This window comes from Vipera ursinii (genome assembly GCF_947247035.1).
Source record: "Vipera ursinii genome assembly, chromosome: 5".
Taxonomy (NCBI): domain Eukaryota; kingdom Metazoa; phylum Chordata; class Lepidosauria; order Squamata; family Viperidae; genus Vipera; species Vipera ursinii.
This window is the reverse complement of record NC_139518.1, coordinates 14,241,974-14,266,897: the sequence shown is the minus strand read 5'-3', so window position 1 is coordinate 14,266,897 and position 24,924 is coordinate 14,241,974. Positions and strand designations below refer to the sequence as shown.

The 24,924-nt window shown below is 38.7% G+C and overlaps 1 protein-coding gene across 5 annotated transcripts in view; it reads left to right on the top strand.

The window, feature by feature from the left end:
- The window catches only part of NLGN1 (neuroligin 1), a gene marked incomplete at both ends in the record, with an annotated part of 526,751 nt that overhangs the window by 185,945 nt on the left and 315,882 nt on the right, over positions 1–24,924 (top strand). For 3 of the 5 annotated variants that reach the window (XM_083363585.1, XM_083363584.1, XM_083363583.1), the window contains one exon: positions 9,488–9,547. The exons of the other annotated variants lie outside the window; for them this stretch is intronic. In XM_083363585.1, the coding sequence (XP_083219711.1) occupies positions 9,488–9,547 (60 nt within the window). The remainder of the gene's footprint in view (positions 1–9,487; positions 9,548–24,924) is intronic. 5 annotated transcript variants of the gene reach the window in all.

The following is a 24,924-nucleotide window of genomic DNA, read 5'->3' as shown; positions in this document are numbered from 1 at the left end:
AAAAACGTCTTAAATTAAAATATTAAGCAAAACACAAAAACATGCAATTTCATTTTATAGATAAAAAATACAGAATAAACTAACACTAAACTAAACTAAAATGACATAACTTTAAAAAACATTTTGACATAATTAATTGCTAGAAATAACTCAACATCTCTAGCTGGTATAAAAGGCAGTGGCTACAGTAGTGTTCCATCTGTGGATTATCTTCACAGAGCTTTTAAACATGAGTGTGAGAACTGATGATTGAAGGAAACCTATTTTTATTTTTATTCCCTTTGGCCAAGGGAAAAACTGCAGGGAATTGGTTTATTCAGTATGCCTGGGTAGCTGTTTGACAGCATTTTGAATGAAAAGGTACAGGAAGTGTGGAATGGAATGGAATAGAATTTGGCATGGCATGGCATGGCATGGAATACTTATTTTATTTTATTTTTATTTTTATTCCATTTATATCCCGCCCTTCTCCGAAGACTCAGGGCGGCTTACAAGCTTAGCAGTAGCCTTCATTCTATGTATATGCCTGCTTATTAGGGCTTTCACACACACACCCCAAGCGGCATTATTACAAAGTCAGCTTAATTGCCCCCAACAATCTGGGTCCTCATTTTACCTACCTCGGAAGGATGGAAGGCTGAGTCAACCTTGAGCCTGGTGGGATGCGAACCTGCACTAATTGCAGGCAGCTGGTGTTACTTAAGGAGGCATTAGCCCACTTCAACATGCACTTAAACCAACAAAGACAGTGAATTACATTTGGGAAGTTTAGTTCAGCTTCATGCAGATGAGAGAGTATGCAGTATGGATTTTTTCTCTTTCCTCAGCAAGTCACTGAAAAGTGTACAATGCAAGAAAGAAAATGTATTGTGCATTTGTTGACTTAAAATGTATGAGAAAATGTATGGTGCATTTGTTGACTTAAAATGCATGATAAAATGAATAGCTTATGATTCTGAAATGTTTTCTACAAATATGTAAGGGAAGATCAATTGCCGAATGTCAATAAAATCAGTGTATGATGGAAGCAAAGTGCATGTTACAATAATGCTCACTGAACTGTTCAGCTTTGAACAAAGAATAAAGGAAGGATATTTGATGCCCAATGTTTGATGAGTTATGTTATGTATTTATAGATGAGTGTGGGAAGAATGCTTGCGATGATGTTTGAGCTGTGTGGTTGAGGACAATAATGTATATGTATCTTTGTGTATGCATAGCCATGTTGTTGGTCAAGAACCTGAAAAACCCAAAGCAAATGTTAATCAGATGTACAAAGCAGCAACCATTATGGATTTGGAAATTAATGTACCAAACACCAAAGTATTTGTGTTTGACAAGGAAAATAAGAGTACATTGCTTGCAGGTTGTATATAAATGGTGAATTAGAGTAACCTTTTGTACTTGGGTACACTATTAACTAAAGTGGGGAAATGGATAAATAAATGTTTAAATGGTGCTGATGAAAGGTAGTGGTTAATATGACATCTATTGTGAGGTATCCATGTTTGTTAAAATGAGTAAAAGGCATGCAAATGAACGTATGCTTCTGATTATTTTGTAATACAAAAGTGAAACTTAAGACCGTCAGCAGAAATAGTAACTAAAGTAAGTTTGATGCGGTATGAAGCTCTCCACCGTAGTTAAATGAAATGAGAGCTGAGAAGAATAGAAGGCAATATACACATCGTGTATGGAAGTGGTATGGCAGGAGTGTCAAACTCAATTTCATTGAGGGCCGCATCAGCATTGTGGTTGCCCTCAAGGGGCCGGGTGGGTGTGGCCTGGGTGTGCGTGGCCTACTGGGTGGGCGTGGCTAGAGTGCGTATGGCCTACTGGGTGGGCGTGGCCAGCTCTACATCGTTCGCATCAAGGGTGCCTATGGGGGCCTGGGCAGGAGTGGGACAGATCTGAGGGTTTCTGGGCCAGGGCCAAGGCAGTGGGGGCCGTTCCCTCACTGTTTCCAGGATGGCTTCGTGGGCCGCATGAAACCACTTCGCGGGCCGGATCCGGCCCCCGGGCCTTGTGTTTAACATGTCTGTGGTATGGTCAAGGGCAGTTTAAAAATATAGAAAGATATGGAGTCAGTAAAGCTGCAATTAAATAGTTTGTTTAGATGTCCCAAAGGTGCTTTTTCAAAAGACAATTGGACTTTCTTGTTTTTTCCTTGAAGACATTTCACTTCTCATCCAAGAAGCTTCTTCAGTTCTGATAGAATGGTGGGGAAAGGAAGGATTTATATTCCTTACAGTCATCTGGTCATTAGTACTCTGTCTAGTGCTCTCCCTAGCACTCTCATGAGAGAGTGCTAACAACCAGATGACTGCAAGGAATATAAACCCTTGCTTTCTCCAAAATTCAGTCAGAACTGAAAAAGCTTCTTAAATGAGAAGCAAAACTCTTCAAGGGGAAAAAAAACAAGAAAGTCCAGTTGCCTTTTAAAAAAGCACCTTTGGGACAACCGTGTCCTGGATGACTGAGAATCTCCATAGATATTGTGTTTCTCCTTACCTCCTACCATCAATTTCTTTTGCTTCCTACTTCTTTTTTGTCTTACTCTCATTGCTTACCCTGCAAGGGTAGAGTGTCATGGATATTGCTAAAGAAATTTCAAAAGCCATTGAGGAAGAGGTATAAGAACCAAATCTGCTTTCCTTGGGGATGGCCTGAGGAACTATCCAGGAAACTGGAAATCATATCTGGCATATATTAATGCTATTCACAGCTTCCAATCAATTGGTCATACTAAAATGTACTAGTCATTTACTAGAAAACTTTTTTAAAAAAATTACAAGCTTGTATAATAAATCTTGCAATTTAATGAATAAAAATATGAGGTCCTTGGATGAGATTTACATACCTGTACTTTGTATCAGAGAAACATATGGCAGTTTAGTTTTTTGTTTTTTTTTAATCCTGGCAATCCTTGTTTTAAGACCACAATTGAAGCCAAAATTTCTGTTGCTAAGTGAGACAGTTGTTAAGTGAGTTTTGCCCCAAGGAAAGCAGATTCGGTCCTTATACCTCTTCCTCAATGGCTTTTGAAATTTCTTTAGCAATATCCGTTCCACTCTACCTTTGCAACAGTGAAAAACTGTTAAGTTAGTAACACAAGTGAATCTGTCTTCCCCATTGACTTTGCTTGTCACACGACCTGCGACACTGCAACCGTGATAAATATGAGTCAGCTCCCAAGCCTCTGAATTTTGATCACGTGACCATGGGGATGCTGCAGTGGTCATAAGTGTGAAAAAAATATAGAAAGATATGGAGTCAGTAAAGCTGCAATTAAATAGTTTGTTTACAGTAGATGTCCCAAAGGTGCTTTTTCAAAAGACAATTGGACTTTCTTGTTTTTTCCTTGAAGACATTTCACTCCTCATCCTTGGTGGAGCCTTGGTGGAGCAGTGGGCTAATGCCTCCTTAAGTAACACCAGCTGCCTGCAATTAGTGCAGGTTCGCATCCCACCAGGCTCAAGGTTGACTCAGCCTTCCATCCTTCTGAGGTAGGTAAAATGAGGACCCAGATTGTTGGGGGCAATTAAGCTGACTTTGTAATAATTTATTTATTTTATTTTATTTTTTACTTTAATCCCATTTATATCCCGCCCTTCTCCGAAGACTCAGGGCGGCTTACAATTTAAGCACAAACCAATGTGCTTAGCAATAGCCTTCATTCTATGTATATGCTTGCTTATTAGGGCTTTCAGCCCCCCCCCCAAGCGGCATTATTACAAAGTCAGCTTATTGCCCCCAACAATCTGGGTCCTCATTTTACCTACCTCGGAAGGATGGAAGGCTGAGTCAACCTTGAGCCTGGTGGGACTCGAACCTGCACTAATTGCAGGCAGCTGGTGTTACTTAAGGAGGCATTAGCCCACTGCTCCACCAAGGCTCTTTGAATAATGCCGCTTGGGGTGTGTGTGAAAGCCCTAACAAGCAGGCATATACATAGAATGAAGGCTACTGCTAAGCTTGTAAGCCGCCCTGAGTCTTCGGAGAAGGGCGGGATATAAATGGAATAAAAATAAAAATAAAATAAATAAAATAAAAATGGACATAAATCACTTTTTTCAGTGCTGGTATAACTTCGAACGGTCACTAAACAAACTGTGGTAAGTCAAAGATTCCCTGTGTTTGTTCGGGCAGTGAAAAGTTGCTTGAAACACTCTAGTTTTTTATTGCTTTTATTGTTCTAATTTGGCACCGTTGGAATATTACTTTTCTCTCTTTATTTGACGAGTGTTCCCCACCACAGCTTGTAATAAGCATTCAAGGCATCTTGCAGAAATGAACCCAAAAATGCTTTTGACCGAATTTCTTGGTTTCCAGTTAGGTTTGTGGGTCAGATTTATTGTAAATTTTAACTTCCTTTTTATATGAGGCACAGGAACTGTGGGAAATGTAAGCAGAATGATTAAAACAGCTCTTGCCCCTGCCTGTATCTGGTGTACCAATCAGAGTTTATGGTCTTTTAATGCTTTTACCCCTATGGTTATGCTTTAATCGCTTTAAGTGAATAAATGTTATCTGCTTTGCTGTCTCATTAACTGGAGAAGAATTACATGCTCCACAATAATTAAGCACCAATCATATTGTTATGTCAGTGCCTTGATCACATGCCTTAGACATTCACATGTCTTCCTGCAGGCACATTATCTCATTCTGAAAAGATACAATATGATGTATTTTCCTCTTTACAGCTGACTACTTTAAACCTGGCGTGTCTCTGAGGAGCAGAATGAAAGGCTGAGTTATATTTTTAGTAGAAAATAAGACCAAGAAGCAGATTTATATTAAATGGATACAGAGTTCACATGGAGCTTCCCCTGTTTCACATACAGCAGTTTTCTTGTTTCTACAACCCAGCCATTAATTGTTTCTATGAGATGCCATAATTCCTTTTGCTCCCTGCGTTGCACTCCTGGGTCACTGACCTGTGGTCCATTTTCCCATTAGTACTAATAAGTATCATGAGATAGTTGTGGCAGGAGTCAGATATAAGATGGCTTTGCAACTTGATCAACGTCATAGAAATCAAGGGACTTTGTTTTACAAATGGTTTAGTTCATATAGTGAGCAGACTATGAGATAAATAGTCTCATAGTGAAAACACCACCACCACAAGTCATGACACTGGCAACATTTGTTGGGTAGTTAGGTAGTTATAATTCAGTGTCTCGGTGTACATATTGTTTTTTTGAGATGATTGAGTTTAATTATGGCTTGATATTATGCTAAATGAGAATACAGACTCGACAAACCTCAGTGGTTGCATTAAGCTAAAACCAAATCATAACAGAATAAGCTGTTAAATAAGCAATTGTATTTTAGACCAGGGATCTCCAACCCCTGGGCCGCAACCAAGTTCGCATCCCACCAGGCTCAAGGTTGACTCAGCCTTCCATCCTTCCGAGGTAGGTAAAATGAGGACCCAGATTGTTGGGGGCAATTAAGCTGACTTTGTAATAATGCCGCTGAAGTGTGTGTGAAAGTGTGTGAGTCTTCGGAGAAGGGCGGGATATAAATGGAATTAAAATAAAATAAAATAAAAATAAATATTTGTCCATAGCCTGTTAGGAACTGGGCCACACAAGTGGCGAGCGAATGAAACTTGATCTGTGCATGCGCAGAATCTAGGTTGTGGGCAAAACCGTTTCTCCCATGCTTGGTCCGTAGAAGTTTTTTTCCCCCAAACAAACCTGGTCCTTGGTGCCAGGAAGGTTGGGGACCGCTCTTTTAGACAATTGTATTGTGTGCAGCCAACATTTATTGTCCTTAAAAAACCACAAATTGAGTCAAGTAAACCGTGGCTCTCTTTATGATGTTGAAACTTGTCAAGATAATGCTTGCATGACCCAGTTCCTAACAGGCTGGATTACTACAGTATGTGAATTACATCAGTGGATAAACACATAGTATGTATATGGATATGCCAGCATTAATCCCTGCATTCAGGTCTCAGGGCATTGGATAAAAATCCCCAACCCTAAACCTCCTTTGGTTACACTTCATTGGCTGTGCTTGCTTAAATGCAGCTTATTATTAATCACGATCAAAGTAAATCATCGTGTGGCAAATAATAACAAGCTTAAGGATGCCCTCACTATCCTTTGGGATCAGAACTTTGTAATTGATGGCATTCCTTCCAATTTTGGTGGGACAAACATCAACAACAAACTGAGTGGTGTCCACAGCAACACTGGAAACATAGGATGGAGGGGAAATAATCTTTCCTTCTTCTTCCTCTTTCCAATCTCTACACATCAGGGATGTTCAACTGCCAGCCCACAGGCTGGATATGTCACATGGAAGCCACGCCCACCCGATTGCCAGCAATGGCAAAACTGTCCAATACGTTGCACGGCATCACGTGACATTGCGAATTTGACAGGTCTGCTCTGCACGTTTGGAGGTTAAAAACCAAAAATGAAACGAGAGAGATATTATTCTGTCTTGTACTATCCTGCTTTTTCCAAGAAGAGTAAATACTAACCAACTAATCACCTAAAAGTGAGGACAATGAACCAGTGGGACAGCTTAACTTCATAAGTTGTAAGTGTTTCATCACTGGAGGTTTTTAAGAAGAGACCGGACAGCCATCTGTCTGAAATGGTAGAGGGTCTCCTGCATGAGCAGGGGGTTGGACTAGATGACCTCCAAGGTCCTTTCCAGCTCTATTCTGATTGATTCTGACCATTAGTCCAGATTCAGGCATTACACTGAGACATATGTATTAATCTAAAGATATTTTCTGTCATTTGCAATTAAAGTATCACTAATCTGCACAAAAAGCCATTTTTCTCCATCCTTCTAGATGGAATGTTCTCTACTTGTTTTATTATTAGTTTGAGATGAGTTGGGCTGAAGGGCACAGAAAGAAGGGAAATGGGTATAAGAGTCGAAGGTCAACAGCCTGAATCTGCCTTTCAGAATGCCGTTTGATTCCTTTAACAGCTGTGAAGTAGATGTGAATTCAACCAGTACAGTACAGCCTTTCTTAACATGACAATGCAATAAAAGGGGGAAATTCATTCCCTGGGTTCTTGTCACTTATGCACCGGTTAAAAATTAGTTTCCATTTAGAAGGAAAATCACATTTTTATAGTTCAAATGTATAAAACTCAATACCTCCCTTATACCACGATTTATCTGGTGTCTCCACTGGTGTGTTGGGTCAGAACAGTTTCCATTTAAAAATGCACTTCCATGTTTAGTTTTGCATTTCTGTGCTTCAGTTGTATCAGCAGCAGCAGCAGCAGTTGTTTGTGGGAACGGCCAGTTTTTGGCCTCCCAACCTTCAGCTTTCCCAAACGTTTCTTATCGGCCTCTACGTGAATTACAGTGATGAGCACACTCTCCTGGTTCGCACAGGATGGCATGTGGGAGGTTTGGGAAACGCTATGATAGAGCTTTCACATATATCTTTTAGTATCTTGTTTTTGTAATGATCTCATAGGCACCTGAGTAGTTCTCACTACGTATCCAATTATCACTATGTATCCTATTTTTTTGAGATTGATGGGGTTTATGTAATGTTGTATTTGGTATTCAGAAAAAGGAGGTGAATAAAAGTTCAGCGGGCAGTTGCTCAGGGTTTTTTGGAGAGAGATGAGGTTGCCTGGCTGGTTCAGAGCATCTCTATCGACCCGGGTCTGAATTCTTTTCCCTACAGTTGTTATTGTTATTGTTGTTGTTGTTGTTGTTGTTGTTGTTGTTGTTGTTCTTCTTCTTCTTCTTCTTCTTCTTCTTCTTCTTCTTCTTCTTCTTATTATTATTATTATTATTATTATTATTATTATTATTATTATTATTATTATTATTATTATTATTGACACAATGAGAACCTTGGCATTGTCCTACAGCAAGGGTCTGCAACCTTGACAACTTTAAGACTTGTGGACTTCAGGTCCCAGAATTCTTCATCTAGCAAGTCTTAAGTCCATAAGTCTTAAAGTTGTCAAGGTTGCAGACCCCTGTCCTACAGCAATGTCCATTTGTTCCTAGTTAGCATGATGTTGTTTGAAATGTGCAAAGAATTTTAGTTTAACATTTTTGGGGAGAAAATCCTACAAGTGCTACATATTTCTGTCTGCTTTTCCACTGACAGTACTTTTTGATTTTCCATGTGTGTGGTTTTTTTTTACACTGCCAATTTCTAATCAGTTTACTTCTTTGCAGTCATGTGAAAAAAAATGATGAAAACAGAATATTTGATGCATAAATGTTTCAATGTTTCTTTGGACTGCTGTGCGCCTCTTGACTATCCATGTTCTGGTGACTCTTCATCTCTCCCTTCTGATTTTTCTTTTGTCCTTAGCTTCTTTCAGTTGTCATTTTATGCATGAGATTTGTATTCTTTTCTTTTTAACTTGGTGCTTGGCTGCTTTTTTAAAAAAACTGAATGATTCTACTGTATATCATCAGGGAGAAGCGTTCCCCTGCGATGCATGCAAGTGTGTTAGCATGAAGAAAGAGTAAAAGAAATGTGATGCTGAACTTCAATTGTTTTGGTGTGTGCTTTCAAATTATAAAATGATGTGGTATATCAAAATAATGTCTTTCATGGCCTTTGACTTTCCTTCTGGAGCAATTAGAAAGAAAACCACAGTACACAGAAGGCTTGAGGAAAATGGCAGCCATTTTCATTTGCAAAGTGTGATTAATCTTGCACTGGTAAATGGTATTTTTGTCTCCTGACACCAAATGCTTTTAAGTCTTAATTCCTTTATTCTTATGAATCAGTTTGCAATGCCTTGACCTGCTAAGACAGTAGTGAATATTGTGAAAGAAACCCTTCCAAGGTTCAGTTTTTAAACTCTATTTTGGTATCTCTCATTTTTTAACAAGAATATCAGCAGGTATTCTAAAGTTGAAAGGGATTTTTATTTTCCAAAGTGCATTTAAATTATATACACCAGGATGAAAAAAAAAATCAAGTCCTTACTTAGCATTGGAAATTGTTAATTACTGTGGCTGGATTTATGAAATTCAATTTGAATGTATTAGAATGTTTCTTTTAAAACGAATTTCTTTTTAAAAAAAACAAAAAAAACCTTTATCTTGCTTTTTCAGTTTGGAATCTCTATAATGCAGACCAAAAGCTAAATGGTTGTTCCCTGAAATTTATATGTTTCAGTGCTCATAAATAAATTTCTCCATTAAGCAGATGAAAACATTCCTTGGCTGTTATTTTGTACATAATGGGGTCTTTTATTTTTTTTTCAATTAAAAATATTCATGTTCAATTTTAATATAATTTCTGGACTGCATGTTCGCTTTTTACATAGAAGTTGATTAAGAAGCATCTCAATATACACGTCGATAGATATTTCACTGGAAAACACATTTTCAAGATAATTACTCATCTCCCTCCTGGAGAGTTTTTCTTGAAACATCTTTGGAAGTTTAATATTGATTTTTTTTCTTCAATCTTGTATATTCTTGAATTGTCTTTTTCTTCCATTTTATCCATTCTCAATCCTAGGTCCCCTAACAAAGAAACAGACAGATGATTTAGGTGCTAACGAAGGTGCAGAAGATGGAGGTATATTTTTGTTTTCCCCCGCCAAACTGATTTGCATGACAAGGACCCTCTTTGAAAAACTTTTTTGTCCCTTTTTTTTTCTTCTTGTCTTCTTTTGAAGATGTGGTTTTTTTTATTCCCATTTTTGATGTGTTTTGTCTTCTTGCTTGTTGTTACATATTTTATTTTTTTAAAGAAATAATGTTGTTAAGTTCTTTAAATAACAGTGGTGTATTTTTTTTAAAAGAAAGAAAGAAAGGAGGGTGTTTTTCTTTCCTTGGGACCAACTTTTAGTGTGTTGCATCCTGACTGAATTTGGTCCATGATAACTAACACACTCTGGAAATACAGTCTGTAAACTTCCTTGCATGTCTTCTAACCTCTGTTTCGATCGAATTCACTCAATATCAAGACGATGTGTTTTGTTTCTTTTTGTCACCCACTTATTTCCATTTTTATAGAAATGTGTTTGAAAGTGTGATAAATGGTGTTATAAAAATGTTTCCCAAGCAACCATACAGTTCACATGTCAGTATCCTCAATGCACTTTTGCTGTTGTAGAAAGAGAAAATGAGGGAAAAAGTGAGATCCTTATACAGAACACTTTCTTCTAATTGCAGAACAGTTACACGAAATCTTAGACATCTGTCTGTCTGTCTATCTCTGTCCTGCCTTTATTATTTTTACAAATAACCCAAGGTGGCAAACATACCCAACACACCTTCCTCCTCCTCCTGTTTCCCCCATGGCAACAACTCTGTGAGGTCAATTGAGCTGAGAGAGAGTGACTGGCCCAAGGTCGTCCAGCTGGCTTTGCCCTGCTTTGAGAGCCCCCCCCAATGCACCCCCAAATTCCATTGGATCATTAATTTAAATGTTGACCAAACAAGCTACCATATTTTCCGGCATATAAGACGACCTTTAACCCATGAAAATCACCTCAAAAGTTGGGGGGTCGTCTTATATGCCCAGTCGTCTTATATGCCGGAAAATACGGTAAATTATTTATTACTTTAAATAAAAAGAGTAAACTGAAAATTGAGGGGTCAAAGGAAGAGAGATAATTAGAAAAGTGAGATAATTTTCCCAGCAGGGAAAATGGGACTTAATTCATCTTAGCCTCCTCTCATTCGGGTCAAACTGTAATACATTCACTCCAAGCTTCTATCTCTAAGTCTGACACTCTTTAAGAGGTCATAGGTTTTTCAGGAATCTTCCATTCAAACCACATGCTTAAGCCATTGGCATTCTAGGTTGGGATACTTAATTCTTAGCCTGTACAAAAGCTTTATGGTAGTTACAGTAAAAAATAAAAAAATAAAATAGTTCTTCTCTGATGTTAGAGAAAGAAAGCTGTACTTTTTGCAGTGTTCCCAAGATGCACATACAGAAGTAGAACAAAGGTTGGACTCTCAGTGATTTGGAATTATTCAGGTATCTTTAGATGCCTAACTTTTCCTATAATCATTAATTGATGGGTGGTGAGAAAGTTAAGTAACCATTCTGACACTATAAACAAACAAACAAACGAACAAAAAACAGCATTTTCAACTAGATGCCCTCCCATCGTACAAATTTCTTTAAAGCATCTTACAGAAGTCCTTAAAAGTCCTCATTTCATGACTGCCTTGATTAGCAAACCTTTGTAATTAAACAGTGATGAAAAAGTCACTTTACAAGCAATCCTCACATTTATAGCCTTCCCAGTTTCTGCAGAACAAAGGAATGTTGAAGTGAGGTCATAAGCACAGTAACAGTTTCACTTAGAGACTATTTCACTTAACAACTGAGTAGACAATACGTACTCTGCCACTTTGTCAACAGGAGGCTCAAGATGCCCAAGAATTTAAAATAAAATAATTTTAAACATCCTTCGAACCACAGTTAAATTATTTATTAGTGTGACCATTACTCTTCCAAAGCCATGCCTGGAGTTCACACTGAGGGTCCTTTAGATTTCCCAGTGGTTTCCATGTTTCCCCTTGAGCAAGAAGTTTCTCTGGCAAAATAAATCATTGGGTTTTTAACATTCCCCTTTTTCACACAATGCTCTTCTACAGACTGCCACAAATTATGACCCACCAAGTCTCACATATATAACTAAATAAAGTTGATTTGTTCCAGTCTGGCCCCCCATAATTAGATGGTGAATACATTAGCTTTGTAAATTAGAAGCTTCACAGACCTATCCTAAGGTGATATCTTTTCAGGTAGGAAAATACTTTTGGGATCCAACTCACACATTTAAAATTATGTTCTCTGCTGCTCTACCTACAGTCACACACTTTCTTACACATTCCATGACAAGTTATTACTTATCTCCATAACCCTATTAACATTCAAAACTCTGAGAGCAATTCCCTCATTTATACAGGCCTTTCCTATATAATCAAAAATTAATAAATATTGTGTGTGATTAAGAGATTCATAATCCTTGTTTTTATTTGGCTTGCAGTTTGGGAAAGCCCTTGCTTTTCACAGGTCACAATGTTGTGGCTTTTCTAATTTGTCCCATAATTGTGGGGCAGGCACTAATAGCTAAAACATCAGTCAGGTTAATCAGTTCTTTTCACTCTTTGGGGGAAGAAAAGTGAAAACATTTCTGCTCAGAATGAACTTAGCTGGCAGTGACAGGAGAAATATTAGAAGTAATACAGTTCTTGTATGAAATTGATTGAGTAGCACCTCTTCTATTAGTAACAGATGACTACAGAAGTTAGTAATAGTGAAGTTCTCTGAAGTTGTGACAAATTATCTTAGAGGATTCAGTCTTTGTTAAACCTGGGAAAATGGAGCAGAATAGTCTTCTTCTTTTCACTGAATTTTTCACTGAATGCATCAATATAATTTTTTTCAGTTGCCTTTTGCCCAAGCAATAAAACTTCCTTAGGTTAATTCTGATGCAAGTAGTCTCAATTGAGAGATCATTTACAGTTACAATAGTGATGAAAAAGGACAGGTCCTTACATTTATGACTGTCATAGCATCCCCACAGTTGTGTGTTTGAGATTGGTCATGTGATCATCTTTTGCACATTTCATAGCCAGCATTTTTTAATATATATATATATATATAATTCTTATTAAAAAATTTAAATAATCAATAAAAAGTAAAATTACTAACTTGTGATCATGTTATGCCTTACTTAATGGCCATGGGTGATTCATTTAACAACCACGGCACCAAAGAGGTCATAAGTCCATTGTGGTCATGTGATATCTCACTTAATGACTGCATTGCTTAGCAAAGGGATTGATTGTCCGAATGGAGATCATTATTTTTACAGTGTGTGCAGTTCTAGTTGCTGGATTATTAGGAAAACACCTGGGTGATTATTCTGAGCAAATTGTGCTAGCCTGATTTTTCTATATGTATTGCTTCTCATTATTTTCTGAATGAACTTGCAAATAATTTGAAAAAAAAAGATCATAAAATTATAATTGAGAGCAGTTATCCAAGCTGACAACCAGGCTAGTTGTGATGTCTCATCATCTGTAAAAATATTAGAATTTCCATCCTCCATTGCACTTAAATGTTTATTTTGGCTGAAATAAAAAAGAGAATTAGAAGTTACAAGAGACGTGTATGAGCTCACTTGTGTCACGTGGGTTTGAGCTGAAAAGCAGCCACTTGTTTTCTATCTTGTCCAACCATCCCATCTTCCTCCCCTAGTCTTGCGACACACAAAACACACAAGAAAAGTTCTGATCACACCATCATGCCCAGTTTCTACCATACACTATGGACATCCATGGCTGAGATCCTTTTGTCTCTTCCACAAATTATCGTCCTCGTTCAGAAATTCTAAACAAGACTATGATTAGGGGGCTACACGCATAATGTGACATGTCTCCAAATGGTGTGATAGTTGGATGAGAAAACACAATGATCACATTTCTGATCCCCCCCCCCATTTTTATTTTATAGGAGGGAAATGAAAGTAGGGCTCTTGTGTTTTTGACTGTTGTCTTTTGCCATTTAGCACCCTCTTTGTTGCATGGAGTGATCAAAAAGCAGAATGACTTCCAAGGAGAAATGAGACACAGAGCAAATAAATCCTAATAAAATATGACAGCAATAAAGCTAACTAAATCTGATTACTAAATTCAGGGGGTGTAAATTCTTAGTCTGTGATAAAAAAATCATATCAGTGGATCACTCAGACATCATATCTTTTCCCCATGTTGGAGCACTACTTTACTGTATTTAAACCAACTCTGTAATAAGAGGTGAGCTGTTAATTTGTTTCTGTTCCTTTTTAAAAAAAAATGCTGACATCTCTATATCCAAAGAGTATCAAGAAAAGCTTTGAACTGTTCACTGAACCCAGCTCTAATCAGACATATATCTCAATTTTAATTATAGGAGAGTTTCTTCCAAGATTCTTGCCAAGCTGACATGTAGCTGACATTTACAGACCCCCAAAATTGTTAAAAGATCTGAATATTACTCGGATGGGAGAACATCTAGAAATCCAGGGTTCAAAGGTCAAGTGGGGAAATCTCTCTCTCTCTTTCTCTCTCTCTCTCTCTCTCTGTGTGTGTGTGTGTGTGTGTGTGTGTGCGCGCGCATGCACATGTAGGATGACAAACTATTTGTGTATTGTTTGTGAAAAAAACTAAATGAGCATGTCATGAAGTCGCTAGAAATAAAGATCAACACATAGAAGAGTTTATATTCATCTTTACAAAATAATATAGTCCAGTGTTTCTCAACCCTGGCAACTTTAAGATGTCTGGATCAACTCCCAGAATTCCCCAGTCAGCCATGCTGGTTGAGGAATTCTGGGATTTGAAGTCCAGTCATCTTAAAGTTGCCAAGGTGGAGAAACACTGATATATAGTACAGGATTCCCCAGCCCCCAGTCCATGAACCCAAACCAGTCCACGGCCTGCCAGAAACTGGGCTGCACAAACAAGCGAAGCCCCATCCAAGGGATGCAGGCAGCACATGAAACCATGGTCACTCTGGTCTGTGGAAAAACCTCTCTCCACAGAACCGGTCCCTGGTGCCCAAAAGGTAGGGGGACACTGATGTAGTTCAGACATTTCAAGTCAATGATCTGTTTTGTAACAACCTTTCTGAAAGAGTATTAAAATTAATTACACTATTTTTTATTGTATAGTGAGTTTTCTATTAGAATTGTTAACATGACAATATCATGGAACACTTTAAGAGGAGATCTAATTTGATTCACCTTTTGAAATCAGAAGCAAGGCCCTATGGGAAAATGAGAATAATTGTATTTTTGGAAACTTCTAAACAGAATTGTGTGTGGGACTAGGTGTACTTATCTGATGTACTCAAGTCAATTCCATGCTTCAGGATTCAAGTACACATTTATATGGGATGAATGGATGATACAAAAATCCCTTTAAATCTCTCTTTTTATATCCATGAAAATACCCCAAGTTAAAACTTCACATTATTTCAGCTTTCATTTTGCTATTGTTTTACATTTCCCTCCTTAGGGAAGTTTGCACTGCATTATCAGTTTATTGCATATTGTAATACTTGAAGAAATGGGAAGAATAACTTCTGACAATACATTCAGGAAAGAAGCTCCCATATAAATTTAAGCAATCAAGTATTTCCAGTATTTGGAAATACTGCCAGTACTGCCATGCCAGTATTTCCATTTTCTGGTAGTGCATAATGTGAAGTCTTCTCTTAGTTTAATTACTGTTTTTCTTTCCAGTAAATTAGATTTAAATTTCTTTTAAATCTAAAACCCTTCTAAATATTTCAATATTTCAATTTATTTTAGCTGTAGTTCATCAGTCATCAACTTGAAGGTGGGCTTAACATAAATGGTTCTTATATATTTGTGGGGTCGTTGGTGCTCTCTGAGCTTGGTGATTTTCTCTGCAATAAAGTAGGTAACATCATAGCACTAATGATATTTACCTAGTTTCATAATGAAATATCTGCAAGAAAACCACCAATCTCAGAGAACACCAAGGCCCCTATAGTTCCACCTTGAGCTATAAATATTCTCTTCTATCATATATATTTCCTAGCTCAGGTCTGATTTGTCTGATGGGGTGTCATCTGGATTTGCTGGCTAGAATTTCTGAAGGTTGTGGTTCTAATATAGCTGGAAGGTACTAGTCTGACTGAGAGAACTACAACTGGTCCAAGCAGGAAAACAGAATTTCTCTCTTCCATGAACCAGAAGATTATAATTAATTTGACTAATTTCAAATTGCCTGTAATGAATCTCTCACCATTTTTTAAAGTGGCCAGCCTTGGATTTAATTAGTTTTCATTGGCATCATACATGGAACAGACAGTAGAAAAAGACTGGTTGTTTACTCGCAATGTCATGTGACGTGTCAAGATGTAGCACAACTTAATAGTAGTAACTGTGAGAGGGATCTTGGAGTCCTAGTAAACAATCACTGCAGCTGCCAAAAAAGCCAACACAGTGCTAGGCTACATTAACAGAGGGATAGAATCAAGATCACATGAAGTACTAATACCACTTTACAATGCCTTGGTAAGGCCACACCTGGAATACTGCATCCAGTTTTGATCACCACGATGTAAAAAAAGATGTTGAGACTCTAGAAAGGGTACAGAGAAGAGCAACAAAGATGATTGGGGGACTGGAGGCTAAAACATATAGGGAACGGTTGCTGGAATTGGGTATGTGTAGTTTAATGAAGAGAATGGTGAGGGGTGACATGATAGCATGAATAAATGTGGCGTAGTGGTTAGAATGCAGTATTACAGGCTGACTCTGCCCACTGCCAGCAATTTGATCTTGACCAGCCAAGGTTGACTCAGCCTTCCATCCTTCCAAGGTTGGTAAAATGAGGACCCAAATTGCTGGGGGCAATATGCTGACTCTGTAAACCACTTACAGAGTCCTGTTAAGCACTATGGAGCAGTATATAAGTCTAGGTGCTAATGCTATTGCTAAAGGTCTGTCATCATCATCAGTGTCAAATTTTGCCTTTTAGATTTTCCTGACAGTTCAATTATTCAGCCACCTTTAATAGCACATTTATATAGCTATTAGACCTTGTTTATTTGCAGCCCAGTGCCAGTAGAGCACAGGTAGAAAAGTAAAAAAAAAAACAGAAATGCAATAATGAGGCTAGTACAAATGTCTAATACAGGCAACTGATGAGGCACATGCTCTGTTGTTTCTGTGTGTCCAGAGTCACAAAGGCATTGTCTCTCCAGTTAGGCCAGAGGTGTCAAACTAGCGGCCCTCAGGCCAGATGAGTCAAGCATAGGCCACGCCCACCCTGGCTCTGCAAAGGCAAAAAACATCATGATTCGTCACGATACATCACGTGACAAAATCGAGTTTGACATCCGTGAGTTAGGTAATCTTCCTGTATCACCCTTCAAAGGACAGGGAGGGCATGACATCATGCCAGAGCAAATGCCCTCCAGTGGTTAGGTACTTTGAATTTAGCGAAGTATGTCATAGAGGAGGCAGTTGTTAATTTAGGTTTCAGAATTGAATCTGCCCTGGCTATTCAAATGAACAGGAAATATCAAGAGTCTCATGGACCTTTACTAATATACACTCTCATAGGAAGAAATCTGCTGTTGTTACCTCTTTGCAAGCATCTACATCCTAATTACATGAAGTACTGTGGAAATATATTTTCAAATGTCAAGAGCAGAACCTTGTACTGGCACAAATAGATTTATGAGCAGCCTCCTCAGATTATGAATTCTTTTAAAGTTATTCCTTCTGACACAGCAATGTAAAAGAGGAAGAAATGAGGCTTGCTTTAACATTCCATAAATAACTTGAATACAACCTTTCTTGGTTTGAAGACCCCAACTGGTCTTTAACTAGCATGTAGGGAGACCCAGTCTAGCTAATGGATGGGTCCAGGACCAAGAATTAGATGGGTCAAGAATAAAAGTCACATTTCAATTACACAGTTAGTAAGATTGCTCCCTCATGTATTCAATAGTTTTCCTCTTCTGTCGCATTAAAACATAAAGTTCATCATAAATTATGGAACAGCTTGAAGAGCAGTGCCAAGGCTTTGAAGGCCATAAGTTGTATTTGCTTGGTTAGATGAAAAATACATGGGTCTGATTTGAAATAGCTTCAAAATCTGGAGTTAAGATCAACTTCCAACTTAACTGGAGATATACCAAGGAATATTGCTGTCAGATTGATTCATGTTAATTTGTTTTAAGATGATATAGCTTGTCTTCCTTCATTTAAAAGAAGGCTTACAATCAGTTGCATTAAATGCCAATGTTTTCTGGAAGGCTGTTTAGCTGATTGGCTGTTGGCCAATACTAATGACAAGATTGCATTGCACTAACACACAAAGAGATTTGTGGTTCCTTTCTGATTCTTCATTGGGATAAAATAATTATATATTTGTAATTCCCTAGACTTTCGTTGCTGTTTAGAAAATCTGAGTGAACAAAGTTTTTTATCTTTAACAAGAATTTGCTTTTGCAGAGGAATTAGTCCAGATCTGTACCTTCTTTTAAAAAAAATGTCTGCCCTGTAGAAGAACAGAAAACAATATTGTTCCATCCAGAGTTGTATTTCTTTCCTTCAGATATCTGAAGATTTTTCCTGTACTTCTCTTCACTCTAAACATACAAAGCTTGTTCAAAAGTTGCTCTTTGTGTAGTTTTGGGAGCACATGAAAGATTTCACATATATTTGTGAAGTCTTCTTCACCTTAGTCAGATTCATAATAATAATAATAATGATAATAATAATTTTAATAATAATAATAATAATAATAACAACAACAACAACAACAACAACAACAACAACAACAATAATAATAATAATAATAATAATAATAATAATAATAATAATAATAATAATAAAGTTGGAAGGGACCTTGGAGGTCATCTAGTCCAACCCCCTGCTAAGGCAAGAAACCCTATACCATTTCAGGCAAATGGCTGTCCAGTCTCTTCTTAAAAACCTCCAGTGTTGGAGCATTCACCACTTCTGGAGGCAGGTTGTTCCACTGGTTAGTTGTTCTAACTGTCAGGAAGTTTCTCCTTAGTTCTAGGTTGCTTCTCTCCTTGATTAGTTTCCATCCGTTGCTTCTTGTCCTGCTTTCAGGTGCTTTGGAGAATAGCTTGACTCCCTCTTCTTTGTGGTAGCCCCTGACATATTGGGACACTGCTAACATGTCACCCCTCACCCTTCTCTTCATTAAACTACACATACCCAATTCCAGCAACCGTTCCCTATATGTTTTAGCCTCCAGTCCTCCAATCATCTTTGCTGCTCTTCTCTGTACCCTTTCTAGAGTCTCGACATTTTTTTTACATCGTGGTGACCAAAACTGGATGCAGTATTCCAGGTGTGGCCTTACCAAAGCATCTTCTCATGGATGACTCATTAATGTCACAGAGAACATACCCACACACCACCATTAAGTTTCACTTTTTCCATCTCATGCTTGCTTGATTCTAAGTCTGTTTAAAATATCCTGTTAGGACTGAGACACTGTAATAAAGTAATGACCCAGCAAGAGTGGATTCTCTATGTGTCTCTTTGCTGCAAGTATGCCATCTTCATGGACTGTGGAAACAAACCTTTTCAATTGTGTTCCACTCCTATGAAATAGCTTCCTCAGTCATCCAAATGGCCACTTCCCTACTGGCTTAGTGGTCTTCGAAACTGTAATGCTGTGAACCTCTTCCCTCTGACAATAAAAAGTTTCTTTTTGGCTTGACTAATTGATTAATTTTGACAATAAAAGATTTCCTTTTGGCTTGACTAATTGATTAATTTGATGAATAGTCCTGATGCTGCTTTTATGTTGTTTGGATAGGCTTTGTTTTACTGCTTTGTTTTAAAACTGACTTATGGAAGTCAGAATGTATGCTGTTCAGAATTAGACTGACCTTTAATCCCAGTAAAAATTAAATAATAATAAAAACCTTTGACAACAATTTGCTGAGCTTTCAATCCAAACAGCGAACTACCACATCTTCCCCCTTGGACAGTGGTGGCGAACCTTTTTGAGACCGAGTGCCCAAACTGCAACCCGAAACCCACTTATGCATCACTGGGTGCAGGGGGCATGGCAATGCTCCAGCGACCTGATCCGGGCATCGGACACCTGCAAAATCGGCCGTGGGTGTGGGAGCGAAATCACTCTGCAGCCCTAGATTTGGGCAGCAGAAGCATTTTGCAGGCTTCCGATGCCCAGATCGGGCTGCTGGAGCATCGTAAAATGATCGGTGGGGGAGGGGGGGTTGCATGCAAAATCACTCCAGAGGCTTATCTGGACTCGTGCTGCAGCTGCCTCCACCATCCAGCCTGGATCCACCCAGCTCTTGCAGTTGCTCCTGACTCTCAGTGCAGAGAGAAAGAGAGCAAGAGCACAGGAGCACATGGAGAGGGGGCGGGGCAGCCTGGCCCCACCTCCCTCTTGGGTGATGGCACGTGTGCCCACAGGGATGGCTCCACATGCCGCCTGTGGCACGCATGCCATAGGTTCACCACCCCTGCCCTTGGACCATTTCCCAGCTGTTTTAACCCTCTCATCTGTTCTGCAAAAAGCAATTGCCAATCAATTTCATTTCAGTACATGTGTTTTACTGGATTTATATATCTTTTTTACACACAATGTTTAAATCTCTCTCTCTCTCTCTCTCTCTCTCTCTCTCTCTCTCTCTGTGTGTGTGTGTGTGTGTGTGTATGTGTGTGTGATTGAGTGTGTGTGTGTGTACACACATTGCAGACCTCAAATGTTGAACATGTCACCCAGTCACCAACAGATCATCCATACCTGACCCAAAAGTGTAGATGAAATCCATCCAAACCAAAAGAAGTAGCACCTTCTCTTCATGTCTTCCAAGATATTTATTCATCAAACACTGACCCTCATTTATCTTCTAGCTACCATCTTCTGCTCTTGACTGATATTTTGCTTGTAGTTTACAAAACTTCCTAAACTTTTGGCACTACTCCCACCACCATGGCACTAAGCCTCTGTTTCTACAAATAATTGCAGGAACCAATCTGGGTCCATCACTGGGACCAGTTTAGTCTTCCAAGTTTCAGACTCCTGCTGGAGCCCATCCTCAAGGAACTTATCTCTTAACAGTCTGCTAGAAGTTTCCTGAGGATAGGCTCCAGCATGAGTCCAAAAGCTCAGAAGACTAAATTTCTGGTCCCGACCCTGATTGGATCCTGCAACATCATCCTGGGACATGCATATTTGCCTTCATTCACTACAAATAATTATTTATGCCTAAATTGAAATTGGATTTAATATGCAATTGTTTTATATAAGCTGGAGGGGATGAAGATAGGGCTACAACGTGGTGCAGAGGTGCTGTCAGAACTCTGAAAACTCTGGAAAAATTGAATCTTCTCGATTCCCTTTTCCCTATGTCCTTTCTGAATGGAAAGAATCAACTTCTATTCACCAAGGTGCATTTCTTGTAGGTCAGCAGTGATATTTTTGACAGTGTAGCGTGCAGAAAATTTATTTCATCTCTATTCTTATCTACTATGGCATGTGGATAAATTGAGAGAAGTTTGCAGCACTGTCTGTCCTTAACCTTTTGGAGCATAATATTCAGAAGGAAGTCATAAAAAAGGCATTATGGAGCTGAATTTATTCACAGACCTCTTTATAACTTGAACTTGATTTCTTGCTAGAATACAAGGTTCAGGAACTAGATGTGGCTGTTTCTCCAAAGGCAGTTATTTGCCCCATTTGCCCAGATAAACCAAATGGTGCTACCAAGGCTTCATTACTATTCACAGTCGGTGCTCTGTAATTCAATGTAATTTTAATTAAAGATGAATTCTTAAACAATCTCCTCCTGCGCTGCCTACAAGGATACAATTAGCTGCTTACTGCTTCTGTTGTGAGCAGTCATTTAGTGGATCTCAAATTAATAATTTATTTTTGGTCCCTACATTTTGCATTCATGATAGGAAAAGAAGAAGCCAACTCTATGGGTATAAATGGAGGAGAATGTTGGAGGAATTGGGAAATATCCCTAGGTATTCTAATTAATGTTGAAACACATCAAATAGTTGATTCCACAGGCAAAACTAAATGTCATTTCAACCTTTAGTTTAATGCACAAATTGCCAGTGTCACCTCTCTAAAAGAGGAACAATGAGAGAAGGATGTACAGATTTGCATAACATTAGAAATAAACCAATGGGCAAGTTTAAACACATTCCAGAGTAGTTGGTATCTTTGAAGTACTTGGGTGAACAGGTGGATCTTCACTTTTTATTTATTTATATCCTGCCTTTATTGTTTTTTGTAAATAATTCAAGGCTGTGAACATACTTAATATTCTTTCCTCCTCCTATTTTCACCACAACAGAAATCCTGTGAGGAGGTTTGGGCTGAGAGAGAGAGTGATTGGCCCAAGGTCACTCAGCTGGCTTTTTTTGCCTAAGGTGGAACTAGAACTCACAGTCTCCTGGTGATTGGCATCAGAGTCACCCAGCTGGCTTTCATGCCTAAGGCAGGATTAAAACTCACAGTCTCCTGGTGTTTGGTCCAAATTCACCCAGCTGGTTTTTATCAACAAGGGCTTATCCCTCTCCTCCTTTCTTCATCAACTAAATTAGCTCTTTCTTTTTGTTGTGTAAAACTAATCAGTGAGGCTTCAAACCAATAAAAACTTAACTAAGGAAGAACAACCAGCACTCCTTCTCAAATATATTTGGGTATTAAGTTGGCCTATTAATAAACATTGAAAGTGTTCGGTGATCTAGATTTTAAAGGGAAAAGCTGATTCAGAGCAGACGTGGGTGTGCTCTGTCGCATCTGCCAGCACCTTCTTAAATCAAATGTGTTTTTTTTCTTCCCTAGGCAGCCGTGCAAGTCCAGGAAAAGACAAAGTTTCCACTACCACTGTGCTTCAAATCAGCTTTTCCACTTAAGATACAGATCATTGCATAACTTTAACAAACTATCTCCCATATATGTATATACAGTATATATTGAAGGGACGCGGTGGCTCAGTGGGTTAGGATGCTGAGCTTGTCGATCAGAAGGTCGGCAGTTTGGCTGGTTGAATCCCGAGTGCCGCGTAACAGAGTGAGCGCCTGTTACACCCAGGGATAGGGCCTTCTCAGTGGGAGCGCTTGCCCTCTGGAACCAGCTGCCGGTGGAGCTGAGGACTGCCCCTGACCTCCGATCATTCCGCCGGGGCCTGAAGACCTGGCTCTTTCAGCTCTCGGGCCCAGACTGAGGAGGAATTTTTAATTGGGGTTCTTTTTAACTGACTACAGGGTTAATTTAATATTTTTTAATTTGTTCTTAATTTTTGTATTTTGGTTTTTTAATTCCCTGTAAACCGCCCTGAGTCCTCAGGGAATAGGGCGGTATATAAATATAACTAAATAAATAAATAAATAAATACTTGTCCCAGCTTCTGCCAACCTAGCAGTTCGAAAGCACGTAAAAATGCAAGTACAAAAATAGGGACCACTACGGTGGGAAGGTAACAGCGTTCTGTGTGCATTTGGCGTCTAGTCATGCCAGCCACATGACCACGGAGACGTCCTCGGACAAGCACTGGCTCTTCGGCTTTGAAACGGAGATGAGCACCGGCCCCTAGAGTTGGAAACGACTATTTTATTATTTTGAAATAAATCAACATAACTCCATAAATGCATAAATTATTATTCTAATACAAATTTTCTATCTCTTTTCTGTTCTCCTTATAATCAATTGGATGATAAAGTTAGTGTGTTTTTCTATGCAAATGGATTAACAGTGGCAATGGAAAACTTTGTTGGTCCTGAATTTATCATGACCAATTTCATGATAAAGTTCTATGCTGAACTGATTAAGCCTCCCTTTATTGTGCTTAATCCTATAAAACAAAATCTTACAGGGTAGTCCTCAACATATGACCACAATTGAATCAGAACTTCTGTTTCTATGAAGGTGGTTGTGAAAAGAGTTGCACCTGATTTTACAACTTTTTTTTTGGGGGGGGGCATGCCTGCTAAGTAAACCACAACAGTTTTAAATGAAACATGTGGTCATGAAGTGAATCTGGCTTCCCCCATTGACTTTGCTTGCCAGAAGCCAGCTGGGAAGATTACAGATGTTGATCACATGACCCCAGGATGTTACAACCATTAATAATACATGTTGGTTGCCAAGTGTCCAAATTTTGATCATGTAACTGTGAGGATGCTACAATGGGCGTCGCACAAGGACTGGAGGTTACATTTTTTTTAGTGCCATTATAACTTCAGATGGGCGCTATATAAATGGTTGTAAGTCAAAAAAAATCTAACAATTTTATGCTACAGATTTCATGAGTCTTGGTGGCACAGGGGTTAGAATGCAGTACCGCAAGCTGGCTGCCAGCTGCCAGCAATTTGGCAGTTTGAGTCTTACCAGCTCAAGGTTAACTCAGCCTTCCTTCCAAGGTCAGTAAAATGAGGACACAGATTGATGGGGCCATATACTGGCTCTGTAAACCGCTTAGAGAGGGCCATAAAGCACTGTGAAGCGATATATAAGTTAGCTTATCTCTAACTATGATTCTGTCTCTTCTTCACTCTTACCTAGCCAGATGGCTGTAATTAGAAATTTATGACAACATTATAGGGAAACAGCTAGCTGGAAGGATAGCCTTGCAGGCATACACTGTTTCCTTGCTCATCTCCCAAGCTTTTCTTGGAAGACTTTCTTTACAAACAGTCAGATGTGCCTGCACCCATATCTTGCACAGATAGTAAGAGAGGCAACCTTTGGGAGAATTGATCAAAGTTATTCAATATTTTGTATACTGATCTGAACAAAATAAACTATGGAAACTAGTGATGAGGCTGTTGATACAAAGCAATCATCCAAAGCAATTACTGCTTTTTAATCTGCTTTGAATTCAGGATAATGCACAGAGAAATCTCTTCAGAAAGCTCTAGATTCTCCAAAGCCACTTACAACTTTACACAGTTAGTTTTAAATTGTGTTATTGCTCAGTTTTCTCTAGATACCAGAATTCATTTCTCAACTGTGATCTAACTCAGTTGCTCTGTCTGTATCCTGAAAATGTTTCTATCACACCTATATTTTGGTCACAATTGTGATCCAATTAGTTGTCTGTAGTGCTACTTTGCAGAGTTTATACACAGGCCTGGAATACCAGGGTTACAGCTAAATGATTTTAGGCTCTGGACAGACAGACAGACATCTAAAATACTGATTCCCAGACCAGCCAATTACCACAGCAGATTCAGGGATGGTAGATGCTATTGGAATTCTGGATTCCTTGACATTACTTGTGATCTCAGGGAGCCTATATTATTGTTGAGGAAGCAGTACATTTTCAAGCTCACAGACTGGGTACCAGTGCCAGCCTTCTGGAACAGCATCCTTCCCACGATCCTAATGTCTCCAACCCAGTCAGCCTTTAAAATACTTAATTTCCCC